The sequence below is a fragment of the Cydia amplana genome, chromosome 5, assembly GCF_948474715.1.
Source record: "Cydia amplana chromosome 5, ilCydAmpl1.1, whole genome shotgun sequence".
NCBI lineage: Eukaryota > Metazoa > Arthropoda > Insecta > Lepidoptera > Tortricidae > Cydia > Cydia amplana.
In genome coordinates, this window is record NC_086073.1 from 4,856,573 (window position 1) to 4,872,552 (window position 15,980).

A 15,980-nucleotide genomic window follows, 5' to 3' on the forward strand; every position below is an offset into this window, starting at 1 on the left:
CATGTTGGGAGATGTAGCTCTTAAAATTGTAAAACAATTTAAGTACCTAGGGCACATAATCACGGAGGATTTAGAGGATGACCTCGATATTGAAAGAGAGAGAAGGGCCTAGCAGTCAGAGGCAATATGCTCATTCGTAGATTTGCACGATGTACGAGGGAAGTCAAACTTACACTATTTAAAGCGTTTTGTACATCCTTCTACTCGTGCAGTCTATGGGTGAAACATACGAAGCGCGTCTATAACGCGCTCCGTATACAATACAATAACATCTTCAGGATGTTGTTAAAGCTGCCTCGCCACTGCAGTGCGTCAGGCATGTTTGCCGAGACGCACACGGATGGCTTCCATGCCATCAGACGCAAGAGGTAGCCTCTTTGCTGAGACGAGTGCGAGACAGTAATAACAACATCCTGAGGATGGTAGCTGGACGCCTTGACTGCCCAATGTTAAAATATTGGGTCAGTATTGTGACGGGAAGGGTATAAAATGTATATTGGATGACTCCTTTTTCTGTTTTTGTTTTTAATTCTGTTTTTGTTTTTAATTATGTATTTATATGTAGGTACTAACATCTAGTTTCTAAGTTTTCGATGTAAGTAGACTAACACTATGGATGTAAAAATCTGAAATAAACAAATTTTTTTTTTTTTTTTATCGGCAGGTAGCGGAGCAGCCTCCCTCTGAGGTGATCCTGCCGTCGCACTGGCGCTCGGCGCTGGACGCGCGCGGGCGCACCTACTACTACCACGTGAAGCTGCGCCAGCCGCAATGGCTGCCGCCGCCGCCGCCCGCTGCCAACGGAGGTATACTCGAATATATACATACTTGTCTTTCAAATATTGTTATTGTGAGCCACAGACAAGACATCCTCTAGACTGAGCATAGTAACGCTACCCCCTCTGCCACTCATACGGTAGTTTTACTCCATCTTCGAGTCAATCCCGTGCCGTGATTGGTCCGTGTCTTTGAACGGACCAATCACGGCACGGGATTCGCTCACCTCGTGCCCCCGCACCCCCGTATTTTTGGCAGCATCGGTTTCATGAAATAATTGCTCTAAACTCAGTCTAGAGGATTCCTAGTCTATGTTGTGAGCCTATTGTGTCCCACTGCTGGGCAAAGGCCTCCCCCCTGTTCTTCCATTCGTCCCGCTGTTGAGCTACATCTGGCCAGTCTCTCAAAAAGGTGTCCAAGTTATCTCGCCATCGCCGATGAGGTCTGCCGTATCCCCGGTTTGACTCTTGGGAATCGTAGGGCACCCACTCCGTGGTTATCTTGGCCCACAAGTCTAGTACATTATTGCAGAGGCCGGGAAAGGGCAATTCGTGGATGAGTTTCGATTTTGTCGGACGACGCGTAGCGGAGTCCGACAAAGAAGACGAATCCACGAATTGCTATTCCTGCCGAGGCATATATAGTGCTTTTCTCCAAAACATGCGAGGAAATAAAGTAAAATAATAATTATTTAAGCATCGAGCATCACTCAAATCGAAACTTCACATCAAAAACGTCAAAAACAATTTCCCTCGTTATTTTTAAAAGTTAAAGGCACAAACTTATTCTGCCATTCAATTCAGTACCATTCAATATTCGTTCATTGAAAATATAGTTGGTCAAACCAAATTGTCAGTAAATAAGAACAAAAATAACTATACTCATCCTTTTCTTTTGGGTTCTAGTACTGGTGTAAGACAAAGATAGTATGATTCTCTCTGTCTATGTCAAACTATAATTGTGCAATATAAGCTTTATGAACACGGATGAGATCCTTAAAAAAATATATAAATAATCTTTGATTTTATTAAGCAGTATTCGCACGATCATACACGAGCACAACGGTCTTGTAAGAACGAGACATGTAAGGTCGTTTATATTACTATCTCACTCTATCCTATAGCTTGAAATGATAGCTGATCGGGTCGTGTAGACGCGGCCCGCGGCTATAATAATTGGCTGTTTGCGTTTTTTATTTTTAAAAAGTAAAAAACACTACAGTAATAAGTTATTACTGTAGTGTTTTTTTACTTCCCGTCCGCTAGAACAGGACAGCGATAGTTTTATTTTTTTAAATTAGAGTTTGACAATAAAGAAGTACTTCCGGTACTATTTTTGCTACAATAAGGTGAACATTTCCGAGCATATTGGAGAAAATGTTATTTACTAAAAATTTCTTGGGCCGCACTAACATAAAAGTTTGCTTAATTGAGAACATTGGTCATAATCTGGCTGAAAAACTGAACTGATCACTTCAATCAAAGTTTCAAAAATGACCGATTTAGATTTGCCAAGGGTGGTATTCCACCTGTCCAATTTTTTTGACCTATGTCCATTGCGTCTCACTCTCTCATTAAGCAAAATGTGAGACGCAAATACACATTGGAGAAATGGAATACCACCCTAAAGCTTTGGTTTCCTCCGAAAGCGGTGCCGTCATATAGCGGCCGTCTCCATACAAATACTACGACATCCATATTTAGCCGTATTATTTAGTATAGAGACGGCCGCTATATGACGGCACCGCTATCCTAGGAAAACCGATCTTAAGCTAGTATAGATCAAATATTAACATGAAAAATGTTGTATTGGCAGACGATAGTTCGTCAGAGGAGGAGGCCGAGATGCCCGCCGACGCGCCGGCCGTGAGGCGCCCCGGCAAGGTTGTCGAAGGAGTCAACGGAATCATTTATGAAGGTAATCCTTTTATGGGCATTGTTACAGCAAACCTATTCAACCTGCATATGTCGTCAGACATTTCGTTGAGGCTTGATAGTATGAACTCGGAACTATATGCGGGTGATTCGCTTGAAAGATAAACAAAAGAATCACCATGCAGAAAGAGACGTACACACAGACAAGACATCCTCCAGACTGAGTATAGTAGCGCTACCCCCTCTGCCACAAATATACGGTAGTTTTACTCCATTTCCGAGTCAGTGTCTTTGTGTGACGTCCGTGTCTTTGAACGGACCAATCACGGCACGGGACTCGCTCACCTCGTCCCCCGCACCCCAGCATTTTTGGCAGCATCGGTTTCATGAAATAATTGCTCTAAACTCCGTCTAGAGGATTACTAGTCTATGCGTGTACACGTTGCGCACTCGCTATAGAAGGTACTCCAGTAGAAGATCTTCTAAACGGATGTGAACATGTCGATTGATGACTAAAATGACATGAGATGTGTTTATATTTTGCAGTGATTAAAGATAATCCTCACAACGGCCTGATTCCCGACCACGCGCTAGTGAGCGTTAAGCCGAGAAAGCGGCGCCCGGGGCTGGTCTCCGAGCGGCCCATCAGTGTAAGTACCTGTATTACTTTTTATTTCACAGGAAAATTATAGAAACCACTACGTGAAAGTTACGTCGTGGCAGCTACTTGACAAAGTCTATCAGTGAAACATTTGAAAAACTGTAACTATGGTTTTTTAACTTCACTCTTCACTACACATTGGACACCTATCCAATGGTGGAATACCACCCTTACGTAAAAAATCCATAGTTATAGTTTTTCAAATGTTTTTTTGGATGTACCTAGTTTTGTACATAACTACTCATCATCATCTTCCTCGCGTTGCCCCGGCTTTTTGCCACGGCTCATGGAAGCCTGGGGTCCGTTTGGCAACTAATCCCAAGAATTGGCGTATCGTTTTTGCGAAAGCGACTGCCATCTGACCTTCCAACCCAGAGGGTAACTGTGTTAGATAAACACACAGGCCGTAATGAAAATAGGGTATTTTCCTACTAGTCAAATCAGTTACTTTTTAGAACTGTCAAAACGATTTGCTAATATGGAACTTATATAAAACATTGACGTCACGGTCAACTCACCTACTTTTTATATTTCTATCCGACTTATTAAATAGAACTTGTGTTTAAAAATAACGCCTGTGTTTTTCTAATAGTTTTCTGGCGCTTTATATCATGCATGGTGTAAAATAATTTATTTTAAATACAGTATAATACCCTACTGTATATGTGTTACGTTTGCCAGCCCCGAACGGAGGAAGACAAGCTGGCCGGGCGGCTCGAGGTGAAGCGCTACAGGCAGACGAAGGAGAAGCTCCGGCGGCGCCGCGAGAAGCTGCTGCACAAGGTGCGCCAGCTGGCGCAGCGCTCCAGGAAACACAACGTCGACCAACTCAAGGTATGAGCCATAAACGGAACGGAGGAGGACAAGCTGGCCGGGCGGCTCGAGGTGAAGCGCTACAGGCAGACGAAGGAGAAGCTCCGGCGGCGCCGCGAGAAGCTGCTGCACAAGGTGCGCCAGCTGGCGCAGCGCTCCAGGAAACACAACGTCGACCAACTCAAGGTATGAGCCATAAACGGAACGGAGGAGGACAAGCTGGCCGGGCGGCTCGAGGTGAAGCGCTACAGGCAGACGAAGGAGAAGCTCCGGCGGCGCCGCGAGAAGCTGCTGCACAAGGTGCGCCAGCTGGCGCAGCGCTCCAGGAAACACAACGTCGACCAACTCAAGGTATGAGCCATAAACGGAACGGAGGAGGACAAGCTGGCCGGGCGGCTCGAGGTGAAGCGCTACAGGCAGACGAAGGAGAAGCTCCGGCGGCGCCGCGAGAAGCTGCTGCACAAGGTGCGCCAGCTGGCGCAGCGCTCCAGGAAACACAACGTCGACCAACTCAAGGTATGAGCCATAAACGGAACGGAGGAGGACAAGCTGGCCGGGCGGCTCGAGGTGAAGCGCTACAGGCAGACGAAGGAGAAGCTCCGGCGGCGCCGCGAGAAGCTGCTGCACAAGGTGCGCCAGCTGGCGCAGCGCTCCAGGAAACACAACGTCGACCAACTCAAGGTATGAGCCATAAACGGAACGGAGGAGGACAAGCTGGCCGGGCGGCTCGAGGTGAAGCGCTACAGGCAGACGAAGGAGAAGCTCCGGCGGCGCCGCGAGAAGCTGCTGCACAAGGTGCGCCAGCTGGCGCAGCGCTCCAGGAAACACAACGTCGACCAACTCAAGGTATGAGCCATAAACGGAACGGAGGAGGACAAGCTGGCCGGGCGGCTCGAGGTGAAGCGCTACAGGCAGACGAAGGAGAAGCTCCGGCGGCGCCGCGAGAAGCTGCTGCACAAGGTGCGCCAGCTGGCGCAGCGCTCCAGGAAACACAACGTCGACCAACTCAAGGTATGAGCCATAAACGGAACGGAGGAGGACAAGCTGGCCGGGCGGCTCGAGGTGAAGCGCTACAGGCAGACGAAGGAGAAGCTCCGGCGGCGCCGCGAGAAGCTGCTGCACAAGGTGCGCCAGCTGGCGCAGCGCTCCAGGAAACACAACGTCGACCAACTCAAGGTATGAGCCATAAACGGAACGGAGGAGGACAAGCTGGCCGGGCGGCTCGAGGTGAAGCGCTACAGGCAGACGAAGGAGAAGCTCCGGCGGCGCCGCGAGAAGCTGCTGCACAAGGTGCGCCAGCTGGCGCAGCGCTCCAGGAAACACAACGTCGACCAACTCAAGGTATGAGCCATAAACGGAACGGAGGAGGACAAGCTGGCCGGGCGGCTCGAGGTGAAGCGCTACAGGCAGACGAAGGAGAAGCTCCGGCGGCGCCGCGAGAAGCTGCTGCACAAGGTGCGCCAGCTGGCGCAGCGCTCCAGGAAACACAACGTCGACCAACTCAAGGTATGAGCCATAAACGGAACGGAGGAGGACAAGCTGGCCGGGCGGCTCGAGGTGAAGCGCTACAGGCAGACGAAGGAGAAGCTCCGGCGGCGCCGCGAGAAGCTGCTGCACAAGGTGCGCCAGCTGGCGCAGCGCTCCAGGAAACACAACGTCGACCAACTCAAGGTATGAGCCATAAACGGAACGGAGGAGGACAAGCTGGCCGGGCGGCTCGAGGTGAAGCGCTACAGGCAGACGAAGGAGAAGCTCCGGCGGCGCCGCGAGAAGCTGCTGCACAAGGTGCGCCAGCTGGCGCAGCGCTCCAGGAAACACAACGTCGACCAACTCAAGGTATGAGCCATAAACGGAACGGAGGAGGACAAGCTGGCCGGGCGGCTCGAGGTGAAGCGCTACAGGCAGACGAAGGAGAAGCTCCGGCGGCGCCGCGAGAAGCTGCTGCACAAGGTGCGCCAGCTGGCGCAGCGCTCCAGGAAACACAACGTCGACCAACTCAAGGTATGAGCCATAAACGGAACGGAGGAGGACAAGCTGGCCGGGCGGCTCGAGGTGAAGCGCTACAGGCAGACGAAGGAGAAGCTCCGGCGGCGCCGCGAGAAGCTGCTGCACAAGGTGCGCCAGCTGGCGCAGCGCTCCAGGAAACACAACGTCGACCAACTCAAGGTATGAGCCATAAACGGAACGGAGGAGGACAAGCTGGCCGGGCGGCTCGAGGTGAAGCGCTACAGGCAGACGAAGGAGAAGCTCCGGCGGCGCCGCGAGAAGCTGCTGCACAAGGTGCGCCAGCTGGCGCAGCGCTCCAGGAAACACAACGTCGACCAACTCAAGGTATGAGCCATAAACGGAACGGAGGAGGACAAGCTGGCCGGGCGGCTCGAGGTGAAGCGCTACAGGCAGACGAAGGAGAAGCTCCGGCGGCGCCGCGAGAAGCTGCTGCACAAGGTGCGCCAGCTGGCGCAGCGCTCCAGGAAACACAACGTCGACCAACTCAAGGTATGAGCCATAAACGGAACGGAGGAGGACAAGCTGGCCGGGCGGCTCGAGGTGAAGCGCTACAGGCAGACGAAGGAGAAGCTCCGGCGGCGCCGCGAGAAGCTGCTGCACAAGGTGCGCCAGCTGGCGCAGCGCTCCAGGAAACACAACGTCGACCAACTCAAGGTATGAGCCATAAACGGAACGGAGGAGGACAAGCTGGCCGGGCGGCTCGAGGTGAAGCGCTACAGGCAGACGAAGGAGAAGCTCCGGCGGCGCCGCGAGAAGCTGCTGCACAAGGTGCGCCAGCTGGCGCAGCGCTCCAGGAAACACAACGTCGACCAACTCAAGGTATGAGCCATAAACGGAACGGAGGAGGACAAGCTGGCCGGGCGGCTCGAGGTGAAGCGCTACAGGCAGACGAAGGAGAAGCTCCGGCGGCGCCGCGAGAAGCTGCTGCACAAGGTGCGCCAGCTGGCGCAGCGCTCCAGGAAACACAACGTCGACCAACTCAAGGTATGAGCCATAAACGGAACGGAGGAGGACAAGCTGGCCGGGCGGCTCGAGGTGAAGCGCTACAGGCAGACGAAGGAGAAGCTCCGGCGGCGCCGCGAGAAGCTGCTGCACAAGGTGCGCCAGCTGGCGCAGCGCTCCAGGAAACACAACGTCGACCAACTCAAGGTATGAGCCATAAACGGAACGGAGGAGGACAAGCTGGCCGGGCGGCTCGAGGTGAAGCGCTACAGGCAGACGAAGGAGAAGCTCCGGCGGCGCCGCGAGAAGCTGCTGCACAAGGTGCGCCAGCTGGCGCAGCGCTCCAGGAAACACAACGTCGACCAACTCAAGGTATGAGCCATAAACGGAACGGAGGAGGACAAGCTGGCCGGGCGGCTCGAGGTGAAGCGCTACAGGCAGACGAAGGAGAAGCTCCGGCGGCGCCGCGAGAAGCTGCTGCACAAGGTGCGCCAGCTGGCGCAGCGCTCCAGGAAACACAACGTCGACCAACTCAAGGTATGAGCCATAAACGGAACGGAGGAGGACAAGCTGGCCGGGCGGCTCGAGGTGAAGCGCTACAGGCAGACGAAGGAGAAGCTCCGGCGGCGCCGCGAGAAGCTGCTGCACAAGGTGCGCCAGCTGGCGCAGCGCTCCAGGAAACACAACGTCGACCAACTCAAGGTATGAGCCATAAACGGAACGGAGGAGGACAAGCTGGCCGGGCGGCTCGAGGTGAAGCGCTACAGGCAGACGAAGGAGAAGCTCCGGCGGCGCCGCGAGAAGCTGCTGCACAAGGTGCGCCAGCTGGCGCAGCGCTCCAGGAAACACAACGTCGACCAACTCAAGGTATGAGCCATAAACGGAACGGAGGAGGACAAGCTGGCCGGGCGGCTCGAGGTGAAGCGCTACAGGCAGACGAAGGAGAAGCTCCGGCGGCGCCGCGAGAAGCTGCTGCACAAGGTGCGCCAGCTGGCGCAGCGCTCCAGGAAACACAACGTCGACCAACTCAAGGTATGAGCCATAAACGGAACGGAGGAGGACAAGCTGGCCGGGCGGCTCGAGGTGAAGCGCTACAGGCAGACGAAGGAGAAGCTCCGGCGGCGCCGCGAGAAGCTGCTGCACAAGGTGCGCCAGCTGGCGCAGCGCTCCAGGAAACACAACGTCGACCAACTCAAGGTATGAGCCATAAACGGAACGGAGGAGGACAAGCTGGCCGGGCGGCTCGAGGTGAAGCGCTACAGGCAGACGAAGGAGAAGCTCCGGCGGCGCCGCGAGAAGCTGCTGCACAAGGTGCGCCAGCTGGCGCAGCGCTCCAGGAAACACAACGTCGACCAACTCAAGGTATGAGCCATAAACGGAACGGAGGACAAGCTGGCCGGGCGGCTCGAGGTGAAGCGGTACAGGCAGACGAAGGAGAAGCTCCGGCGGCGCCGCGAGAAGCTGCTGCACAAGGTGCGCCAGCTGGCGCAGCGCTCCAGGAAACACAACGTCGACCAACTCAAGGTATGAGCCATAAACGGAACGGAGGAGGACAAGCTGGCCGGGCGGCTCGAGGTGAAGCGCTACAGGCAGACGAAGGAGAAGCTCCGGCGGCGCCGCGAGAAGCTGCTGCACAAGGTGCGCCAGCTGGCGCAGCGCTCCAGGAAACACAACGTCGACCAACTCAAGGTATGAGCCATAAACGGAACGGAGGAGGACAAGCTGACCGGGCGGCTCGAGGTGAAGCGCTACAGGCAGACGAAGGAGAAGCTCCGGCGGCGCCGCGAGAAGCTGCTGCACAAGGTGCGCCAGCTGGCGCAGCGCTCCAGGAAACACAACGTCGACCAACTCAAGGTATGAGCCATAAACGGAACGGAGGAGGACAAGCTGACCGGGCGGCTCGAGGTGAAGCGCTACAGGCAGACGAAGGAGAAGCTCCGGCGGCGCCGCGAGAAGCTGCTGCACAAGGTGCGCCAGCTGGCGCAGCGCTCCAGGAAACACAACGTCGACCAACTCAAGGTATGAGCCATAAACGGAACGGAGGAGGACAAGCTGACCGGGCGGCTCGAGGTGAAGCGCTACAGGCAGACGAAGGAGAAGCTCCGGCGGCGCCGCGAGAAGCTGCTGCACAAGGTGCGCCAGCTGGCGCAGCGCTCCAGGAAACACAACGTCGACCAACTCAAGGTATGAGCCATAAACGGAACGGAGGAGGACAAGCTGGCCGGGCGGCTCGAGGTGAAGCGCTACAGGCAGACGAAGGAGAAGCTCCGGCGGCGCCGCGAGAAGCTGCTGCACAAGGTGCGCCAGCTGGCGCAGCGCTCCAGGAAACACAACGTCGACCAACTCAAGGTATGAGCCATAAACGGAACGGAGGAGGACAAGCTGACCGGGCGGCTCGAGGTGAAGCGCTACAGGCAGACGAAGGAGAAGCTCCGGCGGCGCCGCGAGAAGCTGCTGCACAAGGTGCGCCAGCTGGCGCAGCGCTCCAGGAAACACAACGTCGACCAACTCAAGGTATGAGCCATAAACGGAACGGAGGAGGACAAGCTGGCCGGGCGGCTCGAGGTGAAGCGCTACAGGCAGACGAAGGAGAAGCTCCGGCGGCGCCGCGAGAAGCTGCTGCACAAGGTGCGCCAGCTGGCGCAGCGCTCCAGGAAACACAACGTCGACCAACTCAAGGTATGAGCCATAAACGGAACGGAGGAGGACAAGCTGGCCGGGCGGCTCGAGGTGAAGCGCTACAGGCAGACGAAGGAGAAGCTCCGGCGGCGCCGCGAGAAGCTGCTGCACAAGGTGCGCCAGCTGGCGCAGCGCTCCAGGAAACACAACGTCGACCAACTCAAGGTATGAGCCATAAACGGAACGGAGGACAAGCTGGCCGGGCGGCTCGAGGTGAAGCGGTACAGGCAGACGAAGGAGAAGCTCCGGCGGCGCCGCGAGAAGCTGCTGCACAAGGTGCGCCAGCTGGCGCAGCGCTCCAGGAAACACAACGTCGACCAACTCAAGGTATGAGCCATAAACGGAACGGAGGAGGACAAGCTGGCCGGGCGGCTCGAGGTGAAGCGCTACAGGCAGACGAAGGAGAAGCTCCGGCGGCGCCGCGAGAAGCTGCTGCACAAGGTGCGCCAGCTGGCGCAGCGCTCCAGGAAACACAACGTCGACCAACTCAAGGTATGAGCCATAAACGGAACGGAGGAGGACAAGCTGGCCGGGCGGCTCGAGGTGAAGCGCTACAGGCAGACGAAGGAGAAGCTCCGGCGGCGCCGCGAGAAGCTGCTGCACAAGGTGCGCCAGCTGGCGCAGCGCTCCAGGAAACACAACGTCGACCAACTCAAGGTATGAGCCATAAACGGAACGGAGGAGGACAAGCTGGCCGGGCGGCTCGAGGTGAAGCGCTACAGGCAGACGAAGGAGAAGCTCCGGCGGCGCCGCGAGAAGCTGCTGCACAAGGTGCGCCAGCTGGCGCAGCGCTCCAGGAAACACAACGTCGACCAACTCAAGGTATGAGCCATAAACGGAACGGAGGACAAGCTGGCCGGGCGGCTCGAGGTGAAGCGCTACAGGCAGACGAAGGAGAAGCTCCGGCGGCGCCGCGAGAAGCTGCTGCACAAGGTGCGCCAGCTGGCGCAGCGCTCCAGGAAACACAACGTCGACCAACTCAAGGTATGAGCCATAAACGGAACGGAGGAGGACAAGCTGGCCGGGCGGCTCGAGGTGAAGCGCTACAGGCAGACGAAGGAGAAGCTCCGGCGGCGCCGCGAGAAGCTGCTGCACAAGGTGCGCCAGCTGGCGCAGCGCTCCAGGAAACACAACGTCGACCAACTCAAGGTATGAGCCATAAACGGAACGGAGGACAAGCTGGCCGGGCGGCTCGAGGTGAAGCGCTACAGGCAGACGAAGGAGAAGCTCCGGCGGCGCCGCGAGAAGCTGCTGCACAAGGTGCGCCAGCTGGCGCAGCGCTCCAGGAAACACAACGTCGACCAACTCAAGGTATGAGCCATAAACGGAACGGAGGAGGACAAGCTGGCCGGGCGGCTCGAGGTGAAGCGCTACAGGCAGACGAAGGAGAAGCTCCGGCGGCGCCGCGAGAAGCTGCTGCACAAGGTGCGCCAGCTGGCGCAGCGCTCCAGGAAACACAACGTCGACCAACTCAAGGTATGAGCCATAAACGGAACGGAGGAGGACAAGCTGGCCGGGCGGCTCGAGGTGAAGCGCTACAGGCAGACGAAGGAGAAGCTCCGGCGGCGCCGCGAGAAGCTGCTGCACAAGGTGCGCCAGCTGGCGCAGCGCTCCAGGAAACACAACGTCGACCAACTCAAGGTATGAGCCATAAACGGAACGGAGGAGGACAAGCTGGCCGGGCGGCTCGAGGTGAAGCGCTACAGGCAGACGAAGGAGAAGCTCCGGCGGCGCCGCGAGAAGCTGCTGCACAAGGTGCGCCAGCTGGCGCAGCGCTCCAGGAAACACAACGTCGACCAACTCAAGGTATGAGCCATAAACGGAACGGAGGAGGACAAGCTGGCCGGGCGGCTCGAGGTGAAGCGCTACAGGCAGACGAAGGAGAAGCTCCGGCGGCGCCGCGAGAAGCTGCTGCACAAGGTGCGCCAGCTGGCGCAGCGCTCCAGGAAACACAACGTCGACCAACTCAAGGTATGAGCCATAAACGGAACGGAGGAGGACAAGCTGACCGGGCGGCTCGAGGTGAAGCGCTACAGGCAGACGAAGGAGAAGCTCCGGCGGCGCCGCGAGAAGCTGCTGCACAAGGTGCGCCAGCTGGCGCAGCGCTCCAGGAAACACAACGTCGACCAACTCAAGGTATGAGCCATAAACGGAACGGAGGAGGACAAGCTGGCCGGGCGGCTCGAGGTGAAGCGCTACAGGCAGACGAAGGAGAAGCTCCGGCGGCGCCGCGAGAAGCTGCTGCACAAGGTGCGCCAGCTGGCGCAGCGCTCCAGGAAACACAACGTCGACCAACTCAAGGTATGAGCCATAAACGGAACGGAGGAGGACAAGCTGGCCGGGCGGCTCGAGGTGAAGCGCTACAGGCAGACGAAGGAGAAGCTCCGGCGGCGCCGCGAGAAGCTGCTGCACAAGGTGCGCCAGCTGGCGCAGCGCTCCAGGAAACACAACGTCGACCAACTCAAGGTATGAGCCATAAACGGAACGGAGGAGGACAAGCTGGCCGGGCGGCTCGAGGTGAAGCGCTACAGGCAGACGAAGGAGAAGCTCCGGCGGCGCCGCGAGAAGCTGCTGCACAAGGTGCGCCAGCTGGCGCAGCGCTCCAGGAAACACAACGTCGACCAACTCAAGGTATGAGCCATAAACGGAACGGAGGAGGACAAGCTGGCCGGGCGGCTCGAGGTGAAGCGCTACAGGCAGACGAAGGAGAAGCTCCGGCGGCGCCGCGAGAAGCTGCTGCACAAGGTGCGCCAGCTGGCGCAGCGCTCCAGGAAACACAACGTCGACCAACTCAAGGTAAAGCTTTGGATTCCTCCGAAAACGGTGCCGTCATATGACGGCCGTCATATAGCGGCCGCAAAAGACGGCCGTCTTTACGGTGGCGACATGTGGAAAGTACCACGGCGTCATAACACACCGTCATCCACCAAGATCAAAGCGGCAAATTTGAAAAATGTAGGCGCGATGGGATAACGTCCCATAGAAAATTTGAATTTCGCGCCTTTTCCTACTGACAAGATTTGCTTGATCATCTATAATTTACTTGGAGGATGAAATATCATCAGAATAGGAAAATAATCGTAGTACGGAATCACTTATTCAAATCTCGTGTCATTTATTCCAAAATGGCGTCACCGCTATCTAATAAAACGTTCACGAAACTATCGACACCGTCATGACGACCGTCATCTTACGTTACGTTGGCAATCAACGTAACGTAACGCCGTCTAGGAAACCGCGCCATCTTGTTTACATAGACAACGTTCTAGTGACGTCAGTCAACGCTATATAGCGGCCGTAATATGACGGCACCGTTTTCGGAGGAATCCAAAGCTTTATAGACCCCGACGGCTAATCCTATTGTCTATTGTTAGTAAAACCGCTCGTGCCACGTGCCACAACCACCTGCATAAAAAATCGCTCGTTCACTTTACCCAGGTAATTGAATTACAACTCCTATGGAAATTGCAATAAGATTCAAAAGGAACTAATGGACAAATATTTTGTACCGATGTGTGTGGTCAGTACTTCGGTTACTGAGTGCCGGCGAGTCGAACGCTACAGAACCAGTCTAAAATGTGTCATTGACATGAGTAACAAAGGCGCGTTATCGGAGAGCGCACCTACACTGGTTTTTTGAGCGTTGGACTAGCCTGCGCTCAGGTGCCAATTAGAATAAATAAGACCCTTTTTTGCAGGTAAGTAGCAAGTGCGGTTTTACTGAACAATAGACAATAGGATAAGCCTTCGGGCTCTACTAGAAAGCTACTAATTATAACGCAATCTAAACAGATTAACTAACATTTATAGATGGTGTTGCGGCAAGCGAGAAAGTTTACCCAATATCATGGTAGATGGCGCTGCGCTGCACACATCGCGCGTTTTGAGTTTCCTGCGACCTATATGTATAAAGCTTTGGTTTCCTCCGATAGCGGTGCCGTCATATAGCGGCCGTCTCCATACTAAATAATACGGCTAAATATGGGTGTCGTAGTATTTGTATGGAGACGGCCGCTATATGACGGCACCGCTATCGGAGGAAACCAAAGCATAAGCAGCGGCCATTGTCAAGCTTTTCATTTTTGCAATATTCTTTACCGAATTAACATGTGTTCGCGTTTATTATAATAATATAATTAATTGTGTTGCATATCGGCGTTTCAGTTCTTATTTTACATAATATGAGTTACTAGAACATACAGATGGTCTATCGTGAAATTTATTTTATTACCTTTATTTACCGACGTTTCGACACAGGTTTCACTGGTCGTGGTCGCGGCTAACCCGTGTCGAAACGTACGACCATTACCGTGAAGGGTTCAGTCGTAGTCGTAGTTCGTTTTAACACGTAAAAAAAAGGAATATACGGCCACGGGCATTTGTGTTTTAGGCTCCTCTCGCTTTCTAAAGGAAATACACTAGAAAAGACGTTGCTATTATGATTTATTTTCTAACTTTCACTGTTTCACCCAGATCGTGGACCTCGTCGAATCCGACTCAGACTCCGAAGCCTCAGTTGAAGAGACCGAGCCAGCGCCGGTGGCGGCGGCGGCGGTGATCGAGCCCGAGCCCGCACCGGTCCCAGTCCCAGTCCCAGTCCCAGTCCCAGTCCCCTCTCCCCCCATAGACGCCGAGGAAGCCGCGAGGAAACTGAAGGAACAGTTCCGGAGCAGCATGGCCAGGGTCATGGTGCACCATCTCAACCCGTACCGGCATTCTGACGCGCCCGCTGGTCGCATTACTTGCACGGCCGACTTTAAACATTTGGCTAGAAAGGTAAGACATACTTAATAAATAATAATAAATAAATAAATATTATAGGACATTATTACACAAATTGACTAAGCCCCACGGTAAGCTCAAGAAAGCTTGTGTTGTGGGTACTCAGACAACGATATATATAATATACAAATACTTAAATACATAGAAAACAACCATGACTCGGGAACAAATATCTGTGCTCATCACACAAATAAATGCCCTTACTGGGATTCGAACCCAGGACCGCGGCTTCACAGGCAGGGTCACTACCCACTAGGCCAGACCGGTCGTCAAAAGCTGAAGCGACTTGCAATACCTCAAGCGATTTTTATTGCACTTTTTAGGTTTCCCTTATGGGATCACTCTTGTGTCTGTGTGTTTGTCTGTCCGACCGTTCCCCCCCTCCCCTTTACAAAAAAAAAACATTGTTAAAAATTGGGTGATGTGCGGAACTTTTGGAACGCGAGTCCGACTCGCACTTGATCGGTTTTTTTGACTTTAAGCTTGGAACGCCACATTTAGAGCTAGGTATCATACGCCTCTTCCGTCGTAAACACTGAAAAAACTCCCGAACCTAACGGTCAATACTAGAGAACACTCGCTGGTAAAGCTTACACCTAAAGTGTCATTCAATAGAACTTGCTAATTAGTAATTATGTAAACAAAAGTTACTAGTAAATTGACATTCAGTGTCAATTTTAGTATGGCGGTTTGTTTACATAGTTAACAACAATAGAATTATTGAATGACACTTTAATGCTTAAGATTCGGGGCTCCCGCGCACCTTAATTGGCTACATTCCTACTAATCAAATCAGCTTCTTTTTAGAACTGTCAAAACGATTTGCTAATATGGAATTTATATGAAAACGTGTAGTGACGTCACGGTCAACTCACCTACTTTTTTTTTATACTTCAATCCGATTTATTAAATAGAAATTGCGTTTAAAAATAACTGCTATCTATGTTTTTCTAATAATTATCTGGTGTTTTATTTCGTGCACAGTGTGAAATTTTTACAGTACATATGGGGCTACTTTTCCGCTTTTGCGTAAAATAGCACTTTTCGTGCGTATGTCGTAACTTTAAAGTGCCATATGTACTGTAAAACGTTGTTCGATACACGTGCGAATAGGTAATTCGCAACTCGTGTCGATTTAAAACACTCCCTTCGGTCGTGTTTTAATTTATCGCCACTCGTTTCGAATTTCCTCTTTTTCGCACTTGTATCGAAAATAACTAATTTTAAGTAGAGGAAAGTACCCAATTCTTCTGTTGAGTTTTAATAGTGGTCACCCGAGTAACGTTTACTTCAGTATTAAAAAACAGCAACATTTTTTTTATAGTGAGTTGCAACGAGATAACCGTAGGAACAGACCGAATAGGGTTTTAAATTTAAAACTAATAAAAAGTAATGTGATTTTTCTCTCTTCCCATATATGAATAAAATATTAGCTTACATTTCCC

General features: G+C 53.6%; 1 protein-coding gene across 1 annotated transcript in view; it reads left to right on the plus strand.

Moving 5' to 3' along the window:
* LOC134648226 (probable histone-lysine N-methyltransferase CG1716) overlaps positions 1-15,980 on the plus strand; it is a 32,752-nt gene that overhangs the window by 16,584 nt on the left and 188 nt on the right. Inside the window, exons 15-19 of the mRNA XM_063502711.1 lie at positions 665-806; positions 2,593-2,694; positions 3,198-3,301; positions 3,994-4,146; positions 14,227-14,529. Of these exons, the coding sequence (XP_063358781.1) occupies positions 665-806; positions 2,593-2,694; positions 3,198-3,301; positions 3,994-4,146; positions 14,227-14,529 (804 nt within the window). The remainder of the gene's footprint in view (positions 1-664; positions 807-2,592; positions 2,695-3,197; positions 3,302-3,993; positions 4,147-14,226; positions 14,530-15,980) is intronic.